This window comes from Sus scrofa, chromosome 5, assembly GCF_000003025.6.
Source record: "Sus scrofa isolate TJ Tabasco breed Duroc chromosome 5, Sscrofa11.1, whole genome shotgun sequence".
In the NCBI taxonomy this organism is placed as follows: Eukaryota; Metazoa; Chordata; class Mammalia; order Artiodactyla; family Suidae; genus Sus; species Sus scrofa.
Genome location: NC_010447.5, coordinates 17,620,255 through 17,645,078, shown reverse-complemented (window position 1 = coordinate 17,645,078; position 24,824 = coordinate 17,620,255). Strand labels below are relative to the sequence as shown.

The 24,824-nt window shown below is 54.2% G+C and overlaps 2 protein-coding genes across 2 annotated transcripts; one reads left to right on the top strand and one right to left on the bottom strand.

Moving 5' to 3' along the window:
• LOC100523670 (keratin, type II microfibrillar, component 7C) lies at positions 2,361-9,512 on the top strand. Its single transcript, XM_021091684.1, has 9 exons — positions 2,361-2,827; positions 4,715-4,923; positions 5,982-6,042; positions 6,163-6,258; positions 6,830-6,994; positions 7,210-7,335; positions 7,580-7,800; positions 8,484-8,515; positions 8,989-9,512. The coding sequence occupies exons 1-9, from the start codon at positions 2,444-2,446 to the stop codon at positions 9,174-9,176; spliced, it is 1,482 nt and encodes a 493-aa protein (XP_020947343.1). The 5' UTR covers positions 2,361-2,443; the 3' UTR covers positions 9,177-9,512.
• On the bottom strand, positions 13,968-20,983 carry LOC106507258 (keratin, type II cuticular Hb6). The gene is made up of 9 exons (XM_021091685.1): positions 20,539-20,983; positions 19,590-19,798; positions 18,851-18,911; positions 17,985-18,080; positions 17,594-17,758; positions 17,192-17,317; positions 16,728-16,948; positions 14,876-14,907; positions 13,968-14,728 (listed from the first exon to the last, which is right to left on the bottom strand). The coding sequence occupies exons 1-9, from the start codon at positions 20,902-20,904 to the stop codon at positions 14,547-14,549; spliced, it is 1,458 nt and encodes a 485-aa protein (XP_020947344.1). The 5' UTR covers positions 20,905-20,983; the 3' UTR covers positions 13,968-14,546.

Here is a 24,824-nt window from a genome sequence, read left to right as displayed (position 1 = left end):
GATGAGCAGGATCTGAGGACAGAGGCGCAATTACCAGGGCTTCATGGATGATGCGCCATCTTGCCCCCCTCAGCATCTGACTGGGAGTTAGTGCCACATAACCATTGAACTCGCCGGGGGACCCTTCCAGATGCTCACCAGTTCCAGCTGAGACAAGAGAAGAGAAACGCCTGGTTCTCTCTTGGCAGATGTATGACCCAGCAAAGGCTGGGCATGAACGTACCCACCAGCCACAGAACTGGTCCAAAAATCGCAGCTGGAATCAGCCACCCCAGTGCCCCCAAGCCTGGTCTCCTCGTGTATCTCTCACACCAGAAGTCCCTGTCCTACAGCCCACAGCCATAGAATTCCCACCCCAGTCACAGGAGTCTGCAGACATCTTTCCATAGGGCTCAAGAGGAGGGGCTGGGAGGGTCCATATTTAGGATCTGAGTGGAGGTTAGCCAGCCCCCAGTGGCTCACCACAGCCCTCCCATCCCCCAGCCTCCCGGACCAGATGAGCCTGGGACATAACTGAGAGGCAGGAGGGAGGCCAAAAGGTGAGGCTCCGGGAGGAGGCCTGGAGGGCTATTTTTAGACCAGACCAAGTCAGCATTGGGCTGCGAGGCTGGTCAGGAGACAGGCCCATCAGAGGAGTCATCCCAAGTACAAAGACACACGCTTAGAAGGGTTTATGGGCTCAAATCCTCACGTCAGTGGAAGATCCTGGCTCGGCTCCACTGTCCACCCATCAAAGCCATCAGTGGTCCAAGCCCCAAGGGGAAGGGGCGGAGGAAGGGATCTTGACCTTCAGGACAGCTACACAAGCCCCCACCTCCACTCACCCCGAGGGTCCGGGGAGAGGCGAAAGTCACCATTTCAGGACCCAGGTAGCCTCCCCCCACCTCATCACTTTTCACCCTTCCCAGTGGGTGTGGACACACAGCCATCACTCAGCTTTCCTGCTGGGAACCCAGAGAACACCCACCCCCCCACATCAGACCCCAACTCAGCCTGGGCAGCAGGGGCCTCTCCCCCACCTGTGGCTTCTCCCCTGCCCCACTAGGCAAACGTTGGCACCCCCATGTGCATGCCACCCTCTCTTACGGAGCGAGGCAAGGGATCAAACCCGAATCCTCATGGATACTAGTCGGGTCCTGAACCCGCTGAGCCACAGTGGGAACGCCAAATAATTTTTTTTTTATTAGAAAAAAAAAAAAGAAGAAGAAGAAGAATGTACGGAACAAATGAGGGAATGAGTGATGACACAGCCTAGTCCCCAAAGCAGAGTTGGACTCCTTTCCTGCCTCCCATCATTTCTATCCCTATCCCACCCAGTCTTCCTTAAACTCACCTCCAAGAAGTCTTCCCTGATTAATCCCTGTGGCTCTGCAGTATCTCATTCCCACTCCTGACCCCTGGCCCTCCAGCAGCAAAGCCCAGAACTCTGAAGAACAGCCCTGGTTCTCACCTGAACTCTCTGGCTCAGTTTCTTCCATGTCCCAGCAGGTGCCCCATGGCTCCTGTCTTCCTAGAAAACCCAAAGGACAGGGACCATGCTTCCTCCCAAATCTATCCCCCCACTCCCACCTCTGACTAGGCTCTGCGTAGGAACACGTTAGGAGAAGCTCATAGCGACGGTGAAGAAATGGACGTGCTTTAAGAGACAGAGAGTTCCCTTCGTGGCGCAGCAGCAGTGAATCCAACTAGGAACCAGGCAGGTTCAATCCCTGGCCTCGCTCAGTAGGTTAAGGACCCAGCGTTGCTGTGAGCTGTGGTACGGGTCACAGATGTGGCTTGGATCCTGCATTGCGGTGGCTGTGGTTGTCGCATAGGCTGGCATCTGTAGCTCCAATTGGACCCCTAGCCTGGGAATCTCCATATGCCCCGAGTGCGGTCCTAAAAAGAAAAAAAAAGAGAGAGAGAGAGAAAGAGAGAGACAGAAAGAGAGAGACAGAAAGGAAGACAAAGAAGCCCAGAGGTTGTTGTTTGGGACACTGCCCCCAACGTGGGACAGGTTAGCCCCTCTACTCCAAGGCCAGATCATAGGTCCAGGGCCATAGCCCAGCTTCCAGAAAAGGATTCGGAGACCAAGCTCCACCCAGGTCACTGCACCCATTCCCTGCACTCAGAGCACGGGGTCCACCTAGATGCTTCCAGGAGGTCTCCACTTCCAGGAGCAATGGGAGGGAGAGGCAATGAGGAAGCTCATAAAGGGCTTTGAAGATGAAAAAGGCCTGCAGCCAGGCTTGTTGACACAGCTACACTGAAAGGCAAGCGGGTTGACTCTTAAGAGGCCGGGGTGATGCCAAGCCAATAAAACGCAGCTATTGTCTCTTTGCTGCCCCTTTTACTGCCGGCTGCCCTGGTGCATAAAAGGGCCTGCCTCAGCCCAGGGAGCACAGGCCTTTAGCTCCGTCCTCTGCCAGCTTCTCCACTGTTCAGACACCTCCCTGTCTCCAGCATGACCTGTGGCTTCAGCTCCATGAGCTCTGGATTCAGCGGCCGTGCTTTCAGCTGCGCCTCAGCCTGCGGGCCCCGGCCTGGCCGCTGCTGCATCTCGGCCGCCCCCTACCGGGGCATCTCCTGCTACCGCGGCCTCACCGGGGGCTTTGGCAGCCGCAGCGTCGGCGGAGGCTTCCGCGCTGGCTCCTATGGCCGCAGCTTCGGGTACCGCTCTGGCGGCGTGGTCCGTCCCAGCCCGCCCTGCATCACCACCGTGTCCATCAACGAGTGCCTCCTCACGCCCCTCAACCTGGAGATCGACCCCAACGCCCAGTGTGTGAAGCAAGAGGAGAAGGAGCAGATCAAGTGTCTCAACAACAGGTTCGCCGCCTTCATTGACAAGGTGGGTGTCCTTGATCACACACTTCCTGAAGCCTACCTATGCTCAGGGCCCAGGCTGGGCATTGAGGAAGTCAGAGACAGACCTATAGCAGCTGTCCAGAGGGAGAGGCAGCCATACCTCTAGGACAGAGACAGAAAGACAGAAAGACAAGACTAGGGTCAAAAGCTGCCAGGTCTGATGGAGGACACACACTGAAAACACAGAAAGAGAGCTAAGGGTAGAACCTCTAGTGCCAAGAGTGACTATCTTATGAGCAAAGAGCTGCTATGTGGGTGTTCAACGCATCTGAAGCCAAACAACTGCTTACATGGCAAAGAGATGCTCCCTGTGCCCAGGGGTGGGCTGGTCAATGTGATGCTGAAAGACCTCCTGGCAGGAATCTCCTAGATCACACAGAGCAGCTTCTATACCAGTGGCGACTTGGCCACTGAGCAGGAACCAGAGCGGTCTGTCCAAGCCACTGTACCTGAGGCTCAGGATTCAGGGATGAGCAACAGACACGGTCTCCATTGTCTTGGGCCTCATGGGGAGGAAGGCAGCATGTTGTCTGGACATGGTTGAAACACCTGCAGCTGTTAGTGTCCAGCCCAAGTCTGCATCTGTCTTCATCAAATTCAGGCAACCACCACACAGCAGTGGTTTGAGGGGCCGAGGGAGAAGCCTTCACTGATGAAGAGGTTCTGGGGCCAGGGAAGGCTCTCCGGAGCCAACCTTGAAAGAAGTAACACTGGAGAGCCACCCATCAGGAAGGGCTGAAAAAAATCTGGAACTCCTAACAGCATGAGAAACCATGGATAGCACAAGAAAGGACTTACCAGGGATGTGACAAAGTTATCACACAAAGGGATCCAAATGGGGTGGAGGACCGACGTCATGGCAGGGAGATGGACATGAAATTTTCTTTGCACACAGTAATTATTACAGTAAGAGAAGTAGCACCCTGCCAGGCAGGAGATGAGTTTTTCTTCTGCCACTGTGAGGTCTCAGGCACTCAGGGAACCTCCCCAGGCCTTCAAGTCCTCATCTGTAAAAACGGAGGTTTGAAGCACACGACATCCCTGTACTAATAGTCCAAGCGTTTATTATTCTAATTGCACTGTTGTAGAGTTTTATTTTTTGTTTTTGTTTTGTTTTGTCTTTTGTCGTTTTAGGGCCACACCTGCAGCATATGTAGGCTCCCAGGCTAGGGGTCTAATCGGAGCTGCAGCCACCAGCCTACACCACAGCTACAGCCACAGCCACGCCAGATCCAAGCCGCATCTGCAACCTACACCACAGCTCCCGGCCATGCCAGATCCTCAACCCACTGAGCTAGGCTAGGGATCAAACCTGCAACCTCATGGTTCCTAGGCAGATTCGTTTCCGCTGCACCACAACAGGAACTCCTGTTGTAGAGTTTTAATAGTTGGCACATGCTTTACTTTTTCAACTTTTACGGTCTGCCTTTCTTAAATGGTTGACCTGTGCATTTGCACGCTGACAATCACACCTGTCTTAGAATAGTAACTGTTCAGCATATGCAGGTGCCCTTCTGTACCAGGGCTCATTAAACCCTCCTAGCGAAGTGAGCCCTCTGCACTGGGGTTAGGTGCTGGGCCCTTGGACACAATAGTAACAAGTGGCAGCAACGTCTGGGCTCAGCACGGCTTAGCTCTTTCCATGTCACCAGATACACTGCCTTAGAGGGGACGGAAATGAGCACACAGGAAGGACTTCCAGGTGAGCCGACCAAGCCTGAACGTGATTTTGAGAGAGGTGACATAAGCCTTGCCAGGGAGGACTCTGGGTCAGAGAGTCGGGGGCCTGTGGGTCCTGGTTCTGGGACCCCTGCTCCTTGCCCTCTGGTCCTGCAAGAAGAGATTCTCAGACTCTGCCTCTGGGCGGCAGGTGCGCTTCCTGGAGCAGCAGAACAAGCTGCTGGAGACCAAGCTGCAGTTCTACCAGAACCGCCAGTGCTGCGAGAGCAACCTGGAGCCGCTCTTCAATGGCTACATCGAGACGCTGAGGCGGGAGGCCGAGCTCGTGGAGGCCGACAGCGGGAGGCTGGCCTCCGAGCTCAACCACGTGCAGGAGGTGCTGGAGGGCTACAAGAAGAAGTGAGTGCAGGAAGGGGCCAGCTCTGGAAAGGGCTTGAAGGAGGCTCCCAGCACAGGGGCATGTCCAGACCTGTGGCTGGGTCTCTGCCTGAGGACGGGGAGGCAGAGACCTGCATCCCCTGCCTTTCCTTAAACCACATGGGTCCCCTGGGTGGGTCCTAGTTCCCTGGGGACAGACCTCACCTTGACTTTCTACCAGCAGGTCAGAGAAATGATGCTTGCTCCCTTTCTCCATCCTCCAGACCCTTCTCTCAGGACCCCAGAAAAATTAATCGTTCTGATCCCTATTGAGTCTAGCCCTCAAAGCCCTGACATTCTTCCTAAGTTCACTCTGTCACTCAGCTAACACTTTCTGAGCACCTCCCAGTACCAGCCAGGTGCTGGGCTGGATGCTAGCGATCCAGGGGCAAACGGTAGATTCAGTCCCTTCCTGATGGGGCTCACGGTCCCCTGGGAAGCAGGCGTAGCAGAGTCACAGACATAGACCTCCAGGTCTGATATGCTATGAAGGTGCACGCTGGGTGCTCTAAAGGAATCTGTTTTTGAGGGCTGATCAGCTTCCTTCAGTGATGCTCTCAGCCATCCCAGCCCACTGTGCTCCCCGCCTCTGGCTCTGACTCCTCTTGGCTAAGCGAGGAAGGGAATGACAGAAGGGAGATGCCGCTGCCTGTAGCTAAGCCAGGGGCAAGGAGTGGGGTCAGAGGAAAGGAAAATGGAGACCTGGGTGCAAAAAACAGGCACTTCCCGCACCCCAGGCACACACACATGCTCGTGCATGCACACACACTCACATACACACAGATCCTGCTCCCCCACCACACACACACACACACACCCACACTGAAAAGCTCAGAGGTGATGTGCAAGTGGCTAATTTAACTCTCCCATGTGACCTGGAGGCTGGACCAGCAGCCTGATTTCTTCGCGCCCCATTTCTCTCGGAGGTGGGCAGACCATCCAGGGAAGGGGCTGGGACTCAGGCTTGTCCGCGTGCCTGCTTCATGGCCAAGTTGAGAGCTGCTCAGGCAGACAGCTCCTGTTTTCCCCGCCCACCTCAGGTATGAAGAAGAAGTGGCACTTCGAGCTACTGCGGAGAATGAGTTTGTGGCTCTAAAGAAGGTGAGTGCCTGAGCCAAGCCCAGCCCTGAGCCCCTGGCCATCCTGTCCTCTCTGCCCGGCCACACTGCAGCCAAGCCCAAGAGCGCCTTTGAACCTCACACCCCCTTCAACCCCACACAGGACGTGGACTGCGCCTACATCCGCAAGTCAGACCTGGAGGCCAACGTGGAGGCCCTGGTCCAGGAGATCGACTTCCTGCGGCGACTGTATGAGGAGGTGAGCAGGCTTTGAGCCATAGCGGGCATCTCCCATCCCCTGCCTGGGCCTGCGGACGTGGGAGCACAGGCGGAGGCTGGAGGGTTAGAAAGAGAAAGGAGAGGGAAGAAGGAAGGCAGAGGGACAGAATTAGTAGGGGGCAGGACAAGGCCATCGCTAGGACCACTGGGCCTTGGAAATCAGAATACAGACCCACAGCCTGGTTTCCCTGACCCAGCTTTTCTCTGGCAGCCAAAAGCCTTCCCTTTGGGTGGCTAGTCCAGGGGAACGGGAAGTGGGTCCCGACACACGGGTCTGGACCCCCAGAAAGTAGGTGCAGCATGCTGGCTGCAGGGACCCTGCTGAGGTGCAGGTGGCCGGAAGAACGCTCAAAGCAAGCATTTAAGAAGCAGTTGCATTTTCTTCGAAAGAGGACTTCTTACTTGTATAGAAAACCATGCAATTTCAGCAGAGGACTGACTGCTCCAAACCAGAGACTTTGGCTCCAGATGGACCCAAGAGATTATAGGCACCAGCAAGTGGGGAAAAGCCCAGATAACTTGCTTATTCTTCCTCTTTACTGCTTCCACAGGAGATCCGCGTTCTCCAAGCCCACATCTCAGACACCTCGGTCATTGTCAAGTTGGACAACAGCCGGGACCTGAACATGAATAACATCGTGGCGGAGATCAAGGCTCAGTATGATGACATCGCCAGCCGCAGCCGGGCCGAGGCTGAGAGCTGGTACCGCAGCAAGGCGAGTGGCCCAGGACACCTGCGTCCTGGTCATGACCGTGGGAGGAAGGCGAGGGGTATCTTTTGTCTGGGGATTCTGATTCCTAAGGATGGTAGGAGAAGGGCAGGCAGCTGTCAGGTTACAGTGGCAGGACAGGGTTGCCCTGTGTGGTGGCACAGGCTGAGCACTGTACCACCTACATCATCAGCCTCACAAACCTCTCTGCTTCCCCCCAGTGTGAGGAGATCAAGGCCACGGTGGTCCGGCACGGGGAGACCCTGCGCCGCACCAAGGAGGAGATCAACGAGCTGAACCGCATGATCCAGAGGCTGACGGCCGAGATCGAGAATGCCAAGTGCCAGGTAGGGGTCCCTGGAGGCCCACCCAGGCTCCCACAGCCCGTGTGCGCACAAATGGATCTCACCATTCATTCTCCAGCCCATGTGCATGACTAGGTGGTGGTCGCTCAGGGAGACCCATGTGATGAAGGGGAGAGGCCTGTTCCCGGGGTGATCCCTGCTGGCTGGGGAGAGCCTGGACACATCCAGGACGTGGGCACAGAGACCCAGGGACCACAACCCACCTTGTTCTCTTCTGGGCCCCCAGAACTCCAAGCTGGAGGCTGCCGTGGCTGAAGCTGAGCAGCAGGGCGAGGTGGCCCTCAACGATGCCAAGTGCAAGCTGGCGGAGCTGGAGGCCGCCCTGCAGAAGGCCAAGCAGGACATGGCCTGCCTGATCAAGGAGTACCAGGAGGTGCTGAACTCCAAGCTGGGTCTGGACATCGAGATCGCCACCTACCGGCGCCTGCTGGAGGGCGAGGAGCAGAGGTAGGGCCATCCCAGCTGCCCCAAGAATTCCTCTTGCATAGATCTGCCCACTTTCGATTTCTCTATACCCCAGTCTCAGTCCCAAGAACTGGCCCCAAGCTAGACTCTGGGGTCTTTGGAACCCACATCTCAAAAGACTAGAATTTGGTCATAGAATATAGCAAAGAAAGGAAGGTCAGTGCCACTATGTCCAGAGTCACTGAGAGCCCAGGGCCTTCCTAGGACTAGAACTTGGGTACTCTGCTTCTTGGGTAAGGACATCCTCAAATTATCCCATCCTCGGCTCTTGCAAGATCTACTACTCCCTGCCTAGTTTCTAGGCAACCACCCTGCCCTAGGGTGGGAAGGCTGGCCAAATTCTGATCCTGGCCTCGTTTCACTGCCCAAGAGAGAACCTCTCCCTTCCTAAAGCTGAGCCCATCCATGCATGGCATGTACAGTTGTTCCGGCCGTGCACTGCACAAAGGCATCTGGCTGAAGAGAATTTCAGCCTATACTCTGCTTGCCAAATATTGTCCTAGAATTGCTGTAACTGTCGGAAAGTCACTTTTTAAAAGTTACACGAAGGCATAAATATAGGCCAGAAATCGCCCTGAGATGATGCATCCCAGCTCCTGGGGGGAACGGGAGGATCTCATTCTGACCCATTTTCTCTTTCCTGTTTTCACCTTTTCTCCACTCAGGCTATGTGAAGGCATTGGAGCTGTGAATGTCTGTAAGTACCCTGAGCCCCGAAGAGGAAAATTCAAAGTTGGGCAAAAAGAATGCCCTTGGCTATGAGTATACAGAGATACTGGGAGGAGTGTTTCCAGTAATTTCCCCAGTAAATGGAAGCGGGCTGGTCATGCAGCAGGAGAGACTGAGGTTAGCTCATAGGAAGACCCTCACAGCACAGAAAGCGATTGGGAAGCAGCAAAGAATAGTATGTCCCTGAAGGAAGGGACCTCAGATGTCACCCTTGTATAGGTGAGGAAGCTGAAGCCCAGGGAGAGGAAGGGACTTGCCCAAGTTGGAAAAGCAGAGCCAGGGCCAGAACCCAGGCCTCAGGACTCCCGGGCTAAGGTTCCTTGCACACCTTCAGAAGTAGAACTGAAGGCCCTCTGAGTCTTTCCCAGGAGGGCTGGACAAATCAGAGAAGCCAAGGGTGCCCACCAGCTGGACCTCTTGACCCTGACCTTGTCTCTGCAGGTGTCAGCAGCTCCCGGGGCGGGGTCGTGTGCGGGGACCTCTGCGTGTCTGGCTCCCGGCCCGTGACGGGCAGCGTCTGCAGCGCCCCCTGCAGCGGGAACGTGGCAGTGAGCACCGGCTTGTGTGCGCCCTGCGGCCAGCTCAACACCACCTGCGGAGGGGGGTCCTGCGGCCTGGGGAGGTATTAGGCCGCCCCCATCCCCGGGGAGAGCCAGAGAGGCCCCTTCGATCCACCAGTCGTGCCACAGCCCCCACTGCCAGCTGAGAACAGCGGCTCCTTGGTAGATTTCCACCCGTGTTTCTGAGAATACATCACGGCATCCTTCGCATCAGCCACTCCTCAGTGCTTCTGGTCCCACTGGAACGGGTGCTGCCGGGGAAAGGACCCCTCCCTTCCTGGGTCTCCGCCCCTGGCCCCACCCAGGAAGAAGGGTTCTCCTTCCACGGAAAGAGCGCCGCTGGACCCCCTCCCCTAACTCTCTGGCCTCTTGTCCCCTGTTTTTCCAATAAACTGAGGGACCTGCTTTCTGTGGTGTGACATCCTGCTTTCTTGGAGTGACCCCCCTGCTGAGCACCCCAGGCACAGGAGGATGGCCTGAAGACTGGGGTGCTTCTGGCCTGCCCTCAACCCCTGCACTTGAAGGATGGGTTCCCAAACAGTGCCAGCCTCCCTTGGCCAGACAGTGCGACCTTCCACCTGTCACACTGTTGGTCTGAGGTAGCTGGGGATTTATTCCTCTGACTTGTTTTGAAGGGAACCAAAGGAAGTCATGGGATCTGCTGGAAGGCTGTGGGGGGGGGGGTTAGCCCCCTCTCCACCCCCACACCTTTTCTTGCCACATCTTCACCCTGCTCCACACACACACACACACACACACCCCACAGCAGCAACCACAAGCACCAACAGCCTCCTGAGGGGGCCACCCTGCGTCAGTCTGGACTCCACCCCACCCCATTCCCTCTGCTACCCAACAAACAAGGGCAGATGGGACCTTTGACATTGCCCTTCCCCCCATACACGCACCTCTTGTGCCCCTGGAACACCCTCCCCAGAAGCCCCGTGGCAGGTGAGGGGATCCCACCCATTCGCCTTCTCCACTGTCGTCCCACTCACTGCCCTCACCCCCGCCCCCGCCCCGGTACCCCGAGCTTCAGCTCCAAGGGTTCGATGGCCCCTGCCCCCTGCGTGGCCTGACCTTGCCTGTTCTCTGTCCAGGAAGTGTCTGCGGGCTCTCAGGAGGAAGGCCCTGAGGGGTCACAACCCCACTCTGGAAGCAGCAGCCCTGGAATGGCCCTCCCCCTCCCTCTCCTGGGCTGCCCATGACCTTCTCCCTGGTTTTTCGTGTCCCTGTGCCCAGCCCCAGCCCAGCCCCAGTGCTGCTCCTTCCTCAGGCCCTGAGCTTCCTACCCACTGTCTGAGGAGGACCCCCTCTCCTGGAGTTTCTAGGGTCCTCTCTGCTCGTCACCTAAGCCACTTCTGCTCCCTATTACCCTCCTCCGTCCCCTTCCTGAGCCCTGAGTCTCCAGCCTTTCCCTTCCTTGTTCTGCAGGCCAGGCCCTCGGCCTCCTTCTCTCACCCAGACGACCTCACCCTCAAGCATGAGCATGCCCTGGGCTCCTGGGCTCACCTCTCTGTACACACGGCCCGGGCCATCACATCAGCCTCTTGCCTTCAGTAATAACAGCAGCAAGGATAATAAATAGCAATTTCTGGGTATTAATTGTGTGCCACACTGTACTCTAAACTTGGTATTGTCTCCCTGAATCCTCGGAAATGGCCCTGGCTTTTCCTCCTCTCAGAGACAAAGCCTGTCTCCCCTTCCCTTGAATCCGGCCAGCCCGGTGACTGCTCTGACCAATAGAATGTGGTGGAAGTGACATTCTGGGGCTTCTGCACCCAGGCCTCAACAGGACTGGCTGCACGGAGGAGAGCAGAGCCGCTGGCCACCACCCCCAGCTGAGCGAGCCCTCAATCGGTAGCCAGCATCAAATGTCAACCTTATGAGTGACAGCATGTGGACCTCCCAGAGCCCAGCCAACAGCATGAAGCACAAGAATCACTTGGTCAATCCGCGCAATGGTGCAAAATATTGTCGTTTTAAACCAGTTCTGTCTGGGGAGGTTTTCTCGTATGGTGCTGTTGCTGAACCACACTTGGGTCTGTTTGCCCACACACAGTAAAAGCCCAGCTACCAACACTGGGTTATGGTGAACGTAAGTGCCGTGTTTATTGCAGGACGCCAAGTAAGGAGACCTGGTAGCTAGTGCTAAACAGACCTGAACCCCTCTAAAGCTTTCCAAGGAAACGTTTTTAAAAACAGGGTGAGGGAGGAGGGTTTGGGGCTGTGCGATCAGTTCATGGACATTCTTCTGATTGGTTGGTGATGAGGTCATTGGGAGTCAATATCATCAGCCTTTGGGCTCCAACTGGTCTGGGGGCTGCGTGCTTGTGGGCAGAGTACAGTTAACTTCTTCCACCTGATGGGGGTTTCAGTACTTGCAAAACAGCTCAAACAGTAAGTCTCAGATTATCTATAGCCCTTGAGGAGGAGCTAAAGATCCTTGACTTTGTTTAATGGCTAAAGTCTTGTTTTGTCTTGCTTGAGGGTTTTCCTTTCTTTCTGCATTTTCTCATTTCTCTGATTAATTTTACTCTTTGGAACCTGGAGAAGGCTTGGAGGCTGAAGTTTTTCTAGAGAAGAGAGGCAGACAGGGGACATGGATGGGGGCAGGGGGTCCATGCTGGGAAGGCCCCAGAGGATCCTGCTTGGTTCCAGTATAGGAGTAGGTAGTGAAGGAGAAATTGGTACCTGGAAGTGGGATGCTACTCTAACAAAACCTAAAACCTATGATATTGATTTCAGGATCAGGCATCAGACAGACACAGGTGACCATTAGTGAAGGCTGGATGGACTATGAGAAAATTATTATTAGATGCTGGATAAAAGTGACCCATATTATGTAGTGGTAGAAAGTTTGGCAAAACTATTGCCTGTGGTTATATGGACGATAAAAAGGGCATCTAAAATTTGTGGATCTGTCTAAGGAGGTTTCCGGGCAGAGTGTTGAAAACACCCCTGGCGGAGTTCCATCATGGCTCAGTGGTTAACGAACCCACATCCATGAGCACACAGGTTCGATCCCTGGCCACATTCAGTGGGTTGAGCATCCAGTGTTGCCGAGGCTGTGGCATAGGCTGGCAGCTGCATCTCTGATTCAACGCCTAGCCTGGGAACTTCCGTATGCCTTGGGTGCAGCCCTAAATAGCAAAAAGAAAAAAAAAAAGAAGAAAGGAAGGAAGGGAGGAAGGAAGATATCAGAGGAATATTGGAAAATATAGAAAATGTTAAATCAGAAACCACCCAGAAAGCTTTCAGCGCACAACATACCCTGCAACTTTCACAATAATGATAGTGCCCCACAAGAAACAAGTCACAAAAGACACACAAGAAAGAAAGAAAGAAGGAAAGAAAGAAAGAAAGAAAGAAAGAAAGAAAGAAAGAAAGAGAGAGAGAGAGGGAGGGAGAGAGAGAAAGAAGGAAGGAAAGAAAAGAAAGAAAGGAAGGAAGGAAGGAAGGAAGAAAGAAAGAAAGAAAGAAAGAAAGAAAGAAAGAAAGAAAGAAAGAAAGAAAGAAAGAAAGAAAGAAAGAAAGAAAGAAAGAAAGAAAGAAAGAAAGAAAGAAAGAAAGGGAAAGAAAGAAAAAGAAAGAAAGAAAAAGAAAGAAAGAAAACTGCCCAGTAAGCCCATCAAGTCAGGAGAAATAATAAAGCATTATTGTTTTAAGCCTCTAAATTTTGGAGTGATTTGTTATGTGCAATAGATATCTGAAACCCCTCCCTACAGCCCAGTAGATACCATTATTCCATTTTACAGATGTAGAAGCTAAAGCTCAGTGAGGGTCAGTGAACCTACCCACAATTACAGAGTTAGTAGGTGGCTGAACCAATATCCAAACATAGGTTGGTATTAACCAAACTCTTTTAAATACTTAATCTCACTTAGGGAGCCAGAGGAGACCTTAGGAATAGGGTCCAACATCCCTCATTCTAGAGCCAAAGAAACTGAAGCTCAGTGGGTAGAAGCAATTTGCCCAAGTCACACATTTAGGAAACAGCAGAGTCAGGACTCTGAATTACAAGCCTGGGTCACTTGACTCTCAACCCAAAGCTCTTCCTCTCCCTCAAGCTGTTGTCTCACATGCCTCCCTTCCATTCTCACCTTCCCCCATTTCCTGCCCTTCCCACCCCCCCCGGGGGGGATCACCTTGGTTGAGAAGACCTAGGGTACATCTGGCCACATCTAGAGTCATCTTTGGTTGTCACAATTGATTTTTTTTTTTTTTTTTTTGTCTTTTTGCTATTTCTTGGGCCGCTCCCGCGGCATATGGAAGTTCCCAGGCTAGGGGTCTAATCGGAGCTATAGCCACATGCCTATGCCAGAGCCACAGCAACGCAGGATCCGAGCCGAGTCTGCAACCTACACCACAGCTCACGGCAACGCCGGATCCCTAACCCACTGAGTAAGGGCAGGGACTGAACCCACAACCTCATGGTTCCTAGTCGGATTCATTAACCACTGCGCCACGACGGGAACTCCCTGGTTGTCACAATTGAGATGCAGGGGTAATACAGGCACTTAGTGGGTAGAAGCCTATGACACTATTAAACATCCTAAAATACATGACAGCCCCCCAACTAATACATCTCCAGCCCAAAATGTCAATAGCGTTGAAATTGAGAAACCTTAGTTTAGAGAAACGCATGACCATGCAAGGCAGGGAGGGACTCCCCCACCTCCATGGGTCTTCTCTTGTTTTCCCAAGGCTCAGGTTGCTCAAGGCCAGATGGGCAGCTTCTACTGCTGTCATTTCCCCCTTCTGAAAAATAATTAAATGAATGGAGAGGTCTTCAGGCAATCTCCGGCAGGGAGCACCTATCATAGGAGGGCCCTGGCATTTGCAAGACTCTGAGACACCAGGTTTGATTAGCTGCAATTAGTTTATTGGAAACAAAGAGTGAAACAAAGGCAAACAACCAGGCAGGCAGTTGAGTCACTGGCTTTTCAGAAGCTTCTGCAGGCATCCCTGGAAGGTGATGGTCTGCCCTCCCATGGGTCACGTGCCTCACAGAGGAAAACCACTGTCAGTGCTCCCCATCTCCATTCTCCAGGGACTAGCACATTCGCAGATTCCCAGGACATGCAGAAGGGGAGATTCGGTGGCCTTTCCTGTCTCCACGCTTAAGTGAATGGGTCAGGCAGGACCAATGAATCCAGCAAAAAACAAACAAACAAACAAACAAAAAAAAACAGAACTGGAAAAAAAAGATGAATCCTCAGGGCAAGAAAACAGCTACTAGGAAAGGTTACAGAAAGAGGCTAAGGGCACCCCAGCCTCCTCGGAGTTCAGGCGCTTGGGGGATGGCACACAGAGGGAGCAGGTGTGGAGGATGGGCAGAGAGTACCCATCTGGCCCCTGGTTCCGCAGAGGCAGGTGGTTCGTGGGACAGTGGGAGGGGTGTTCCAGTGGCGTGAGGTCTGGACTGGGCAGAGAGCGAGCCTAGCACCTCTTACAGCCCACGCTGCTGCTGACCACCGCGGAGCAGGGGCTGCAGGCGTTGGCGGTGCCCACCACCACGTTGGCGCTGCAGGGGGCGCTGCAGACGCTGGTGGTGACAGCAGGGGCAGCACCGGAGGCGCAGAGATCTCCGCAGACGATGCCACCTCGGGAGCTGCTGACGCCTGAATGGGGCGGGGGGCGCGGGAGAGGAGAGAACACGTTGAGATGCGGGTCAGGCACAGTCACAGCCAGGCGGCTGGGGGCAGCGGAAATGCCCCCTCCCCCAAGGCTCTGGGACCACCCTGCTGGAGAAGGGGCGGGTTACTTACAGACATTCACGGAGCCCACGCCTTCGCACAGCCTGCGGAAAGGAAAAAAGCGATCAGTGCCTGGGAAAAGCCGCTGGACCACACAGCCAAGGTGAAAGGGGAGGTCCCCCGCCTTCCCGCTGCGCATTTGGCCAGGGGAAGCATCGATGAGCCTTAGCCCGGTTACTGGTCACCATAGGGGTTCTGGAGACAGATGCCCTGGTGCTCCTGGCTCTCTACCCCTTATGAGCCGAGCAACCTCAGATGTGCTCTTCCTCAGCCTGCCTCCTCCTGGAGAAAATCCACTCCGCGATCTATTGTGAGGACAAACTCAAACGATGTGTGTGTGATGCCTGCCACACGACGCACGCTTCAGAAGCGGGAGCTGCTACTGTTTCTTTGGGTTCTGATTGACTTGTACATGCATCGGAGGGGCAGCAGATTGAAACTCCTGAATCTGGTTTGATTGGTGTCACTAAAAGGTGGGCTTCTGGACCACAGCAGTTTTTGTCTCTTCTTTTCCCCCTTGCAGAATCCACAGTGCCCTCCAATGATGCCTGGCTCAGGAAATAACTTGCATGAATGAATAAGGTGTTAGAACCCACTGAGAGCAGGCTCAGAGACTAGCTATACCAATTCCCTTACTTGACAGATAGAGAAGCGGAGGCCCAGAGAGAGGAAAATACCAATGCTAGAGGCAGGGCGATCACTCCAGCCACCTAACTCCACCCAGCCCGCCCTTCCTTTCCACACAACGCTGTCTCCTTAAGGAAAATACACGGAGGTCCTTCTGAGAGTCTGTGGCAAAGGGTTGTCAAAATCAGCTTCGGGATGAGGAGAATCTGCAGCCCCACCATCCACCAGCCCACGCCCGAGATTCCTAGAGAAGCCACACCATAGCCTCTGAGTTCACTCCAAGAACACTGCGGGGCGGAGGTAAGATGGCTCTGTTTCCAGTTCTATCTCCGTGTCTCTCCAAGGTCCAAACCCAGTCTTGAAAAACTGCCCCTGGAAGTCTTCACCGATGAAACACCCCAGGCCCGGCAAGCCCCAGCGCCTCCAAGTGCTCTGATGCAATCACATGAGTTTGCTGCGAGACTCACCATGTGATCGCTTTGCTTCCAGCTACCAAACCTGTGTCCCCATCTCCCCAGGACAGAGGATGCTCCCCCTGCATCCTCACCCTCCACTCTGCTCTACCCAAGGCCAGGGGCCTGGCTGTATAAGAGACGAGGATGGCTCAGGGTGTGAGCTCCGGACTAACCCGGGGAAAGCAGCAAACACAGGAAGACAGCTGACCAGTGGGTCTCCTCCTGCCCCCCAAAGCAGTCAACAAGCAAAAACACCCAGAGTAAGGCGTAGCTGTCTCCAGAGACTATTCCCCGCTGTCTGTCTACCCTTATTCCACGTGCTACAATGGAAACCACTTAGGGGCACTGTCTGTAGTTAGAATATATACATGTGTTCACTAGTGGTAGTGAAGCAGTCATTTGGGGATAAAGCTAAACTCTCAGGACTGGGACAAGGACCAGGACTGAGAGAGAGCTGGGATGCTGAGGGGCACGGGCAGTGAGGGCCCCAGAGGAAGGAGGCACTCTCACGGGAAGGTGGCCCCAAGCCGGACCCAGCTTCTCAAAAACAGCAATTACTATGGCCATGACTACAGGGTTGGAGGAACAGATTTGCATAATCCCCCACCAGCATCCAGGTGGGCAGGAGAAACTTAAATGGAAGGCAGAAACATACCCGATGACATACTCAAATTGCCTGTCCATTAGCAGGATGGGAGGTTTGAGTCAAGTAGGGGTGTGAGGGTCACAGAGCACTGAGAACCCAGGCAGGGCTGGGAGAGGAATTTGGCAATAATACCCACCTCTGCTCCTCGCCCTCCAGCAGGCGCCGGTAGGTGGCGATCTCGATGTCCAGGCCCAGCTTGGAGTTCAGCACCTCCTGGTACTCCTTGATCAGGCAGGCCATGTCCTGCTTGGCCTTCTGCAGGGCGGCCTCCAGCTCCGCCAGCTTGCACTTGGCATCGTTGAGGGCCACCTCGCCCTGCTGCTCAGCTTCAGCCACGGCAGCCTCCAGCTTGGAGTTCTGGGGGCCCAGAAGAGAACAAGGTGGGTTGTGGTCCCTGGGTCTCTGTGCCCACGTCCTGGATGTGTCCAGGCTCTCCCCAGCCAGCAGGGATCACCCCGGAACAGACCTCTCCCCTTCATCACACGGGTCTCCCTGAGCGACCACCACCTAGTCATGCACATGGGCTGAAGAATGAATGGTGAGATCCATTTGGGCGCACACGGGCTGTGGGAGCCTGGGTGGGCCTCCAGGGACCCCTACCTGGCACTTGGCATTCTCGATCTCGGCCGTCAGCCTCTGGATCATGCGGTTCAGCTCGTTGATCTCCTCCTTGGTGCGGCGCAGGGTCTCCCCGTGCCGGACCACCGTGGCCTTGATCTCCTCACACTGGGGGAGGCAGAGGGGCCTGTGAGACTCAGGATGAGACTTCCTACCCATTCAGGACACCACAGGTGTCACATTCAGGTGATGGTGCAGGCCGTACAGTGCTCACCTGTGCAATCGCACATGGCAGCCCCGTCCCGCACTATAACCTGACAGCTGCCTGCCCTTCTCCCACCAGCCCTAGGAATCAGAATCCCCAGTCAAAAGAGGCCTCGTTCATATGCCCCTCCCATCCCTGCCACTGCCGTGACGGGGACGCAGGTGTCCTGGGCCACTCGCCTTGCTGCGGTACCAGCTCTCAGCCTCGGCCCGGCTGCGGCTGGCGATGTCATCGTAGTGAGCCTTGATCTCCGCCACGATGTTATCCATGTTCAGGTCCCGGCTGTTGTCCAACTTGACAATGACCGAGGTGTCTGAGATGTGGGCTTGGAGGACGCGGATCTCCTGCAGATGGCGGGGGTGGAAGGATGCCAGGGGCTTGTTCACATCATGGCCTCACCCCCGCCTCCCCCAGTGTGGACCCAGCCTCCTCAGCCCTTCCCTGCCCCCCAGCCCTGCCCCCTTCTGACAGCCTCTCCCGCCCAGATCCCCGTCCAGCTGGGACCCCAGACCGACACACGCTCTCGGCTAGGCCAGCTGCTGCTTTTCTTCCTGGACCACAACTGCTCACCTCCTCATACAGTCGCCGCAGGAAGTCGATCTCCTGGACCAGGGCCTCCACGTTGGCCTCCAGGTCTGACTTGCGGACGTAGGCGCAGTCCACGTCCTGGAAAGGTGGGCAGCGGCTTTGAACTCAGAGGTCCCCCGGGGATCATCACCTCAAACTCCTCTCTCTTCTCCCCCATGGCATGGAGGTGGGGCAGGGGGACCTCTCAGTGGTCCTCGTCCCTTCCCATCGCCAGACCCTCTGCCCTGCCCTGGAGGTTCATCCCAGTCTACTCTCCTTCGGAGAACAAACCCCTCGAGCCTTGGAGACGGACCCAGCATTTCAGCCCCCACGTGAGACCTTTCCCCTCCCACCCAGCTCTCCTTCTTACCCTCCCCTGCACCAGGAAGCCTGCAGACCGGCGGACTCTTGTTCAGCCACCTTGACCCTTCCCTGTGCCCTAGCACTCCTCCAAAAGTCCACTCCTGGCTCTGTCCCATCCTGCCCCAGACCCCAGGACTATGCGCCCCCTCCTGGTCAGACTTCCTGCAAAGCTAGACAGCCACTGCCCCTCAGCAGAGAGGCTGAAGCCGCCACGCCTCCAGGGGATGCCAGCCCCAGCCCCAGCCTCTGAAGCAGCACCCAACATCCCGAGGTCAACTCAGCCATCCTCCTGCCCCAGGGCAGGGGGCCAGTGGACCTTCCAAGGTGATTGCCCTTGGCAAAGCCCTAGCGAGCCCTTCGCAAGCTGATCTCTGGAATTTCCCATCGTGCCTCGGCAAGGTCACCGCACCCCAAACGGATGGAGCTCGAGTCCATGGGTCTTCCCAGCAGGAGCCCGGCATTCTCAGACCCCTCACGTGTGTGCGTCCCGATCCCGTGTCACTCACCTTCTTCAGAGCCACAAACTCATTCTCGGCTGTGGCCCTCAGGGCAACTTCCTCCTCATACCTGAGGCAGAAGGGGGCAGAGGGTGAGGTCAGGGAAGGGCGAGGGGCAATTTTAGCAACTTCTCAACCAGCCGGAGCCCTGGCAGCCCTGCCGGGTCCTCTCTGGTTGGGTCTGGGATGTGTCTGTGCTTCTCTCTCCGCTTTGAATTGGGGGGGGGGTCCGTGGGGCTACTCCTCTGGGACCTCACAGCCCTGTTCCCAAGGTGGCTCTGAGGTCACCTCTGGGGGAAATAAGGACTCAGCCCCAGCCCCTGCTAGGAGTGGACACAGCACCTGGGGGCCACCGCAGCCCCGGCCTCCCCTCACCCAGCTCAGCTGTGGGAGGGCCTGGGAGTCCCAGAGGCCCTCGGTTAGGTCAGCGCCTTGAACTTGGCAGCTCTGAGTGACACAGAGGCTCCTATCAGATCCAGGTGCTAAGGTGGGAGCCTGAGAGGCCAGGAGGAGAGAGCCTGGCAGACCGGAGGCCTCCCTGCTCTGAGAAGAGAAGCCCAAAGGAGGAGAGGTGGCTCCTGGGGGATCACGGCCCTGCTCTCAGGCGTCTGATCAACAACTGAGTGATGAGCACTCGACCTGGCCTGCAGGGTGCTCGCCCTTCTTGGAACTTCTTCTCTGGTCTCATCCAATGGGCTTTCACCCAAGTGCATTTCCTGAGCCCAGCATCACCCCTGGCCACACTCACTTCTTCTTGTAGCCCTCCAGCACCTCCTGCACGTGGTTGAGCTCGGAGGCCAGCCTCCCACTGTCGGCCTCCACGAGCTCGGCCTCCCGCCTCAGCGTCTCGATGTAGCCATTGAAGAGCGGCTCCAGGTTGCTCTCGCAGCACTGGCGGTTCTGGTAGAACTGCAGCTTGGTCTCCAGCAGCTTGTTCTGCTGCTCCAGGAAGCGCACCTGCCATTTGGGGTGGGAGGAGGGGTCAGTTGGCTCCTAGTGTCCCAAAGCCCATGGCGGGGGGGGGTGGTGAGGAGTGGGCTGGGGAGGGTGCTGATTGTTTTAAGACAAACCGCCAAAGTGAGAGCTCCGCAGAGAGTAGATAGAGAGAAGCAGTGGGAGACAAGGCAACTTCTGGATTTCAGGATTGTGATCTCTGTTCGAATTTTCCAGCTCAGGAGTGAGAGCAAGGGGCTGGGAAAGATCATTCCTTGCTCTCAGCTGAACTGAATTATCCTGACCCACTGAGTCTGGGTGGCATGTCGGTAGAGGTCTTTTGCCTCTGACTCCACCGTCAGTGCCCAGCCCGATTTGCGAATGGGTGGGTTCAGGTAAGGTGTGATCAAGGACACCCATCCAAAGGATGACCTGTGATCCGGTTCCTGTTTCTTATGTGCATTCTTTGTGTCTTGTTTGCATGTGTGGCTTTCTTCCTCTGGCATGCCTTTCCAAGCCTTGTCCTTGTCTGTCTGTGGGGACTCTGCCCGTCTGGACAGAGGTTGTATATGATAACGGTGCTCTCATCAGGAGCCCCTGGCTCTGTACTCATTTCTCTGGTCGGTGTGTGCCCCGGATCTGTGTCCCTCGCCTCCATCAGCGTGGGAGCTCATCTGGACCCCATCTCTTCTGCGCCCTGACTACCCCCTCAGGGCCTGCCCAGGAAGGGAAGGTTCAGGAAGGGTGTGATGAAGGACACCCACCTTGTCAATGAAGGCGGCGAACCTGTTGTTGAGAAACTTGATCTGCTCCTTCTCCTCTTGCTTCACACACTGGGCGTTGGGGTCGATCTCCAGGTTGAGGGGCGTGAGGAGGCACTCGTTGATGGACACGGTGGTGATGCAGGGCGGGCTGGGACGGACCACACCGCCAGAGCGGTACCCGAAGCTGCGGCCATAGGAGCCAGCGCGGAAGCCTCCGCCGACGCTGCGGCTGCCAAAGCCCCCGGTGAGGCCGCGGTAGCAGGAGATGCCCCGGTAGGGGGCGGCCGTGATGCAGCAGCGGCCGGCCGGGCCGCAGGCAGAGGTGCAGCTGAAGGTACGGCCAGCACAGTAAGATCCACAAGTCATGGTGCTCGTTTTGGGCAGGGGAGGCTCTGAGGAGGGAGGCGTCGGCCTAATGGAGTGCACAGTGGAGGTGTTTACTTCTTCGACACCAGTCGGCCTTTTATACATGTGGGGAGCGTGACGTATCCCCGGGTTAGGAGCAATTAGACATATTTATGGGCTTCGGTTGTTTAACTGCTGTGGTGCCTTCCTCAATGCGTTTGATTGGGGGCCAGATGCGACCACATGTGGGCAGATGTTTACGGTCTTTTACCCGAAACTGCACGTTTTTGTCTTCAAAGAGCCAGCTCATCCTCCCCCACATCCACCGTATCCTCACCCTTCACAGCTGGCAAAACTCAGGATTTGGAGGATGGAGGAGCCGTGACTCAGGTTGGAAAGGGGGTGGGAGGCGGGGCTGTGGCTCCTCCCCACCCTCCCATTTGATGCTGTCACGCCGCTGTCCGTGGTGCTGATTGCACCGGCCCTGCACCACTGGGGGAGCATGAGATCAACAGATGATGTGGAACTTCAGGTGTGCTTGGTGATTTGCCTGGCAGCCATGGCCTCTTTCTGCATCTCAAAGCTCCGCACTTACACAGTCTACCACCTAATCACACATATGTCCCCAATGCCACCAGACCTGCTCCCAAATCCCTCACCTATACCCATCAACATATCCTCCATCCCCTCTCACTTTCTCTTTTTCCTCCCTCCCTCCCTCTCTCTCCCTCTCTCTCCCCTCACCTCCCCACCCACACATAGTGCACTCACATGCTGGCCTTTCCATCCAATCACACACACACACACACAACACACACACACACACACCACACACACACCTGCTCGTGTACATACTCATCTACCCCCAGTTGCACATAGACCAACTCATTAGACCTCTTGGTCAGCCTATACTGAGAGGAGTTTCTCTCTTCTTAGAGTCTCCTATGAGGCCTAAGGAGGCACACACTGGCTCAATGGCCTCAGAAATGCCCAACTATTTCCAACAAGTTTCCCAGGAACAATAGCATGACTGGATTTCACCTCAAGACACCATGTCTCCTCCAGAGCCCAGAAGGACCATCACTGTTGTAAATCTGTATAGCATTCAGCTCAGAATATAAGAGAATCATTCTACATAGAGCCATATGAGGACAGCATCCAGCCCCCTGCCATCACTTCCTTGAGCCTGTGCTGTTTTCTCTGCTATTGATACAAACCCTGCAACCCCCTTTCCTTTATGGCAGTTTGTCAGTATCCTTGAAAGATATCAGAACAGGTTTATATCGGTGTGTGCTATCCAGCCAGTGTGGATAGGTTTGGCCTTGAACCCGAAAGGGCTGGTTAGGAACCAAGGCTCTGTCTTAACTAGCTCTGTGTGATGGGACAAGGAATTTCACTTCTCTGGGAAATGAATTAAGCCTCTTTTTTACCAGGGCTTCCTTGGGGAATTGCAGAAATATGCACATGCTCAGTAAACTCCTGAGCACCATGTAGATATGCTTATTGGAATCATTAAAAAGCAGGAGGTTCTGGGGCTGCATTTTTTTTTTTTTTGTCCTTTTAGGGCTATACCCATGGCATGTGGAGGTTCCCAAGCCACAGGTCCAGTTGGAGTTACAGCTGCTGGCCTATGCCACATCCACAGCAATGCCAGATCTGAACCACGTCTGTGACCTACACCACAGCTCACAGCAATGACAGATCCTTAACCCACTGAGCAAGGCCAGGGATTGAACCCACAACCTCATGGTTCCTAGTCAGATTTGTTTCTGCTGCACCATGACGGGTATTCCTGGGGCTGCATTTTTTTCAGAGTTCACATTGTGATTCAGCAATAGGAGAAACCAGAATTTTAATGAAACCTATTAGGACAAAAATCAAGTAGAAGGGAAAATGGAAAATATCAGAGTGTTTCACATGTGGTAAAAATAACATTTCAGGACCTTTTTTTCAAAAATATATGACATGTATTATGTGTATATTTAGTCACTATGCAAAATAATTTCTTAATATAATTGAAACTAAAAAGTCTAAATATGTGACCTATCACTTAAGAATGCAGACCCAGATTCCAAACTACCTAGTTGCAAAGTCCAGCTCTGCCACTTTCTAGCCACGTAAATTCTGGCAATGACGTAACCCCTTCATACCTCTTTTCATGATTTGTAAAATAGTGATAAAGGTACCCACTTCATAAAGTTTTTATAAGCATTAAAAGAATTAATCCATGTGAAGCACTTAGAACAGAGCCTGGCACATTCTAAGTACATGATCACATTACTAGTAGGGGCCACTGCTACTGCCACTGTAGTTATAGTGGCAGACTTGTTGGGGAGGTAGATGTAGGTGTTATTGTTGCTGCTGCTGCTCCTGTGGATGTATCAGCAGTTTTGATGGAATATACCTACCCACATCCCTAAACTGCTTATATAAAATTACCACTAATGGTGCCTCTCTTAAAGGACTAATAGAAGGACTGAATTTTAAAATATATGGACAGTGCTTAACACAACACCTGGCACATAATAAATGCTCAATAAATGTTATCCACCATTATTCTACCATGGGGGGAGGGCAGTCCAAGGGACAGGGAGAACTGGAGACCTTTGACTATGGTTACTTCCTTTATCCTGGAAAAGAACCTAAAATCAACTGTCCACCCTCAATACCCACTCTAGCCTGTCTCACCCAGGAAAGGCCCAATAAGAATCTCTCCTCTTAAGCAAAGAGGAAATGTCACCAATCCATGGGCAACCACACTACTGGATGAAAAGAAAAGCTCGGACAGTCCTAAAAGTGTGTTATCTGAAATGATTTATCAATTTGTATTTCTCACTTGGGCTTAACCAGCCATCAGAAATCCTCAGCCAAAATCCATGAGCCATAAATCAAGCTCATTCTTCTTGCTTTTTGCCTGATTCTGAAACCTCCCGATTGGTCAGTAGCCAAGGATACCATGGAGTTGAAGGTAGGGGATATGACCTTGGTAATCCATCTGGGTATAATGGAATTCCAAAGAGGGCAAGAGAAGTCAGGCTGGACCAATGGAAGTTGGGTTTGAGGAAAAATCTGCCAGAAGGAGAGCAGGTATTTACGGTTTCCTAAGGAGGTTGCATTATGTCTCCCACTGAGGGGAAACTTATGTAAAAGAGAAAACATTCTTTATTCTGGAGTGGCCGCCATGTTTGTGAAAACGGGTGAACCAAAAGGCCTCCTTATCTTGAAATCAGAGCCTCTTCTTTTAGACCAAGTAGGTCTTGTTTCAAGGGATGCCTGGAAAGAAGAGGTAGGTCAGGCGGTTTTAACATTGAGAAGTTCTTCCTTCAGTCCATCCTGTTCCTGTGAAGGATGTTTTAAGACAAATTCCCCAAGATAGACGGTGAATTAGACAAGACAACATCGTGTTGCTGGATTCAGGGATTCTGTGGTTGCTATGTCCCTGCAATATGCTGAACCCTGTCTTAATTTTGGATAGAGGGAGGGAGGCACTAAGAGGAGGACAGAGACATGGATTCTGGAGCTCCTGATCTAATGGGGCAGACCCAGAAGTTCAGAAGTTCATGAGAAAGTCCAGACATCTGAAGAGGGCTGCCTTTCAGCTAGACCACCAGATGCTCAGGAAGACAAGTCCTACTGACAGTGCCTATTCTGGGGCGATGTCAAGTACAGCCAGACTGATGAGAAAGACAAGAAAGGCTCCCAGGAAGGGTGAGGACAGGTTTCAGGAAGGCAGCAGGATGGACATTGTTGGTTTAAAAGATGTGCCTGGAGGTATTTCAGAGAGTGGATGGTAGGAGCCCTTGAGGGCCCTTGCAGAAGAGTAAAGGGTCATGAGCTGCTATGACAGTGGAGAGTCAGTTGAGACAGAGACCACAGAAGCAAGGCTCATGGCATTCTGCTCTGTGGTGACAGCCTGTGGACTCTACATCTGGAGAATATCA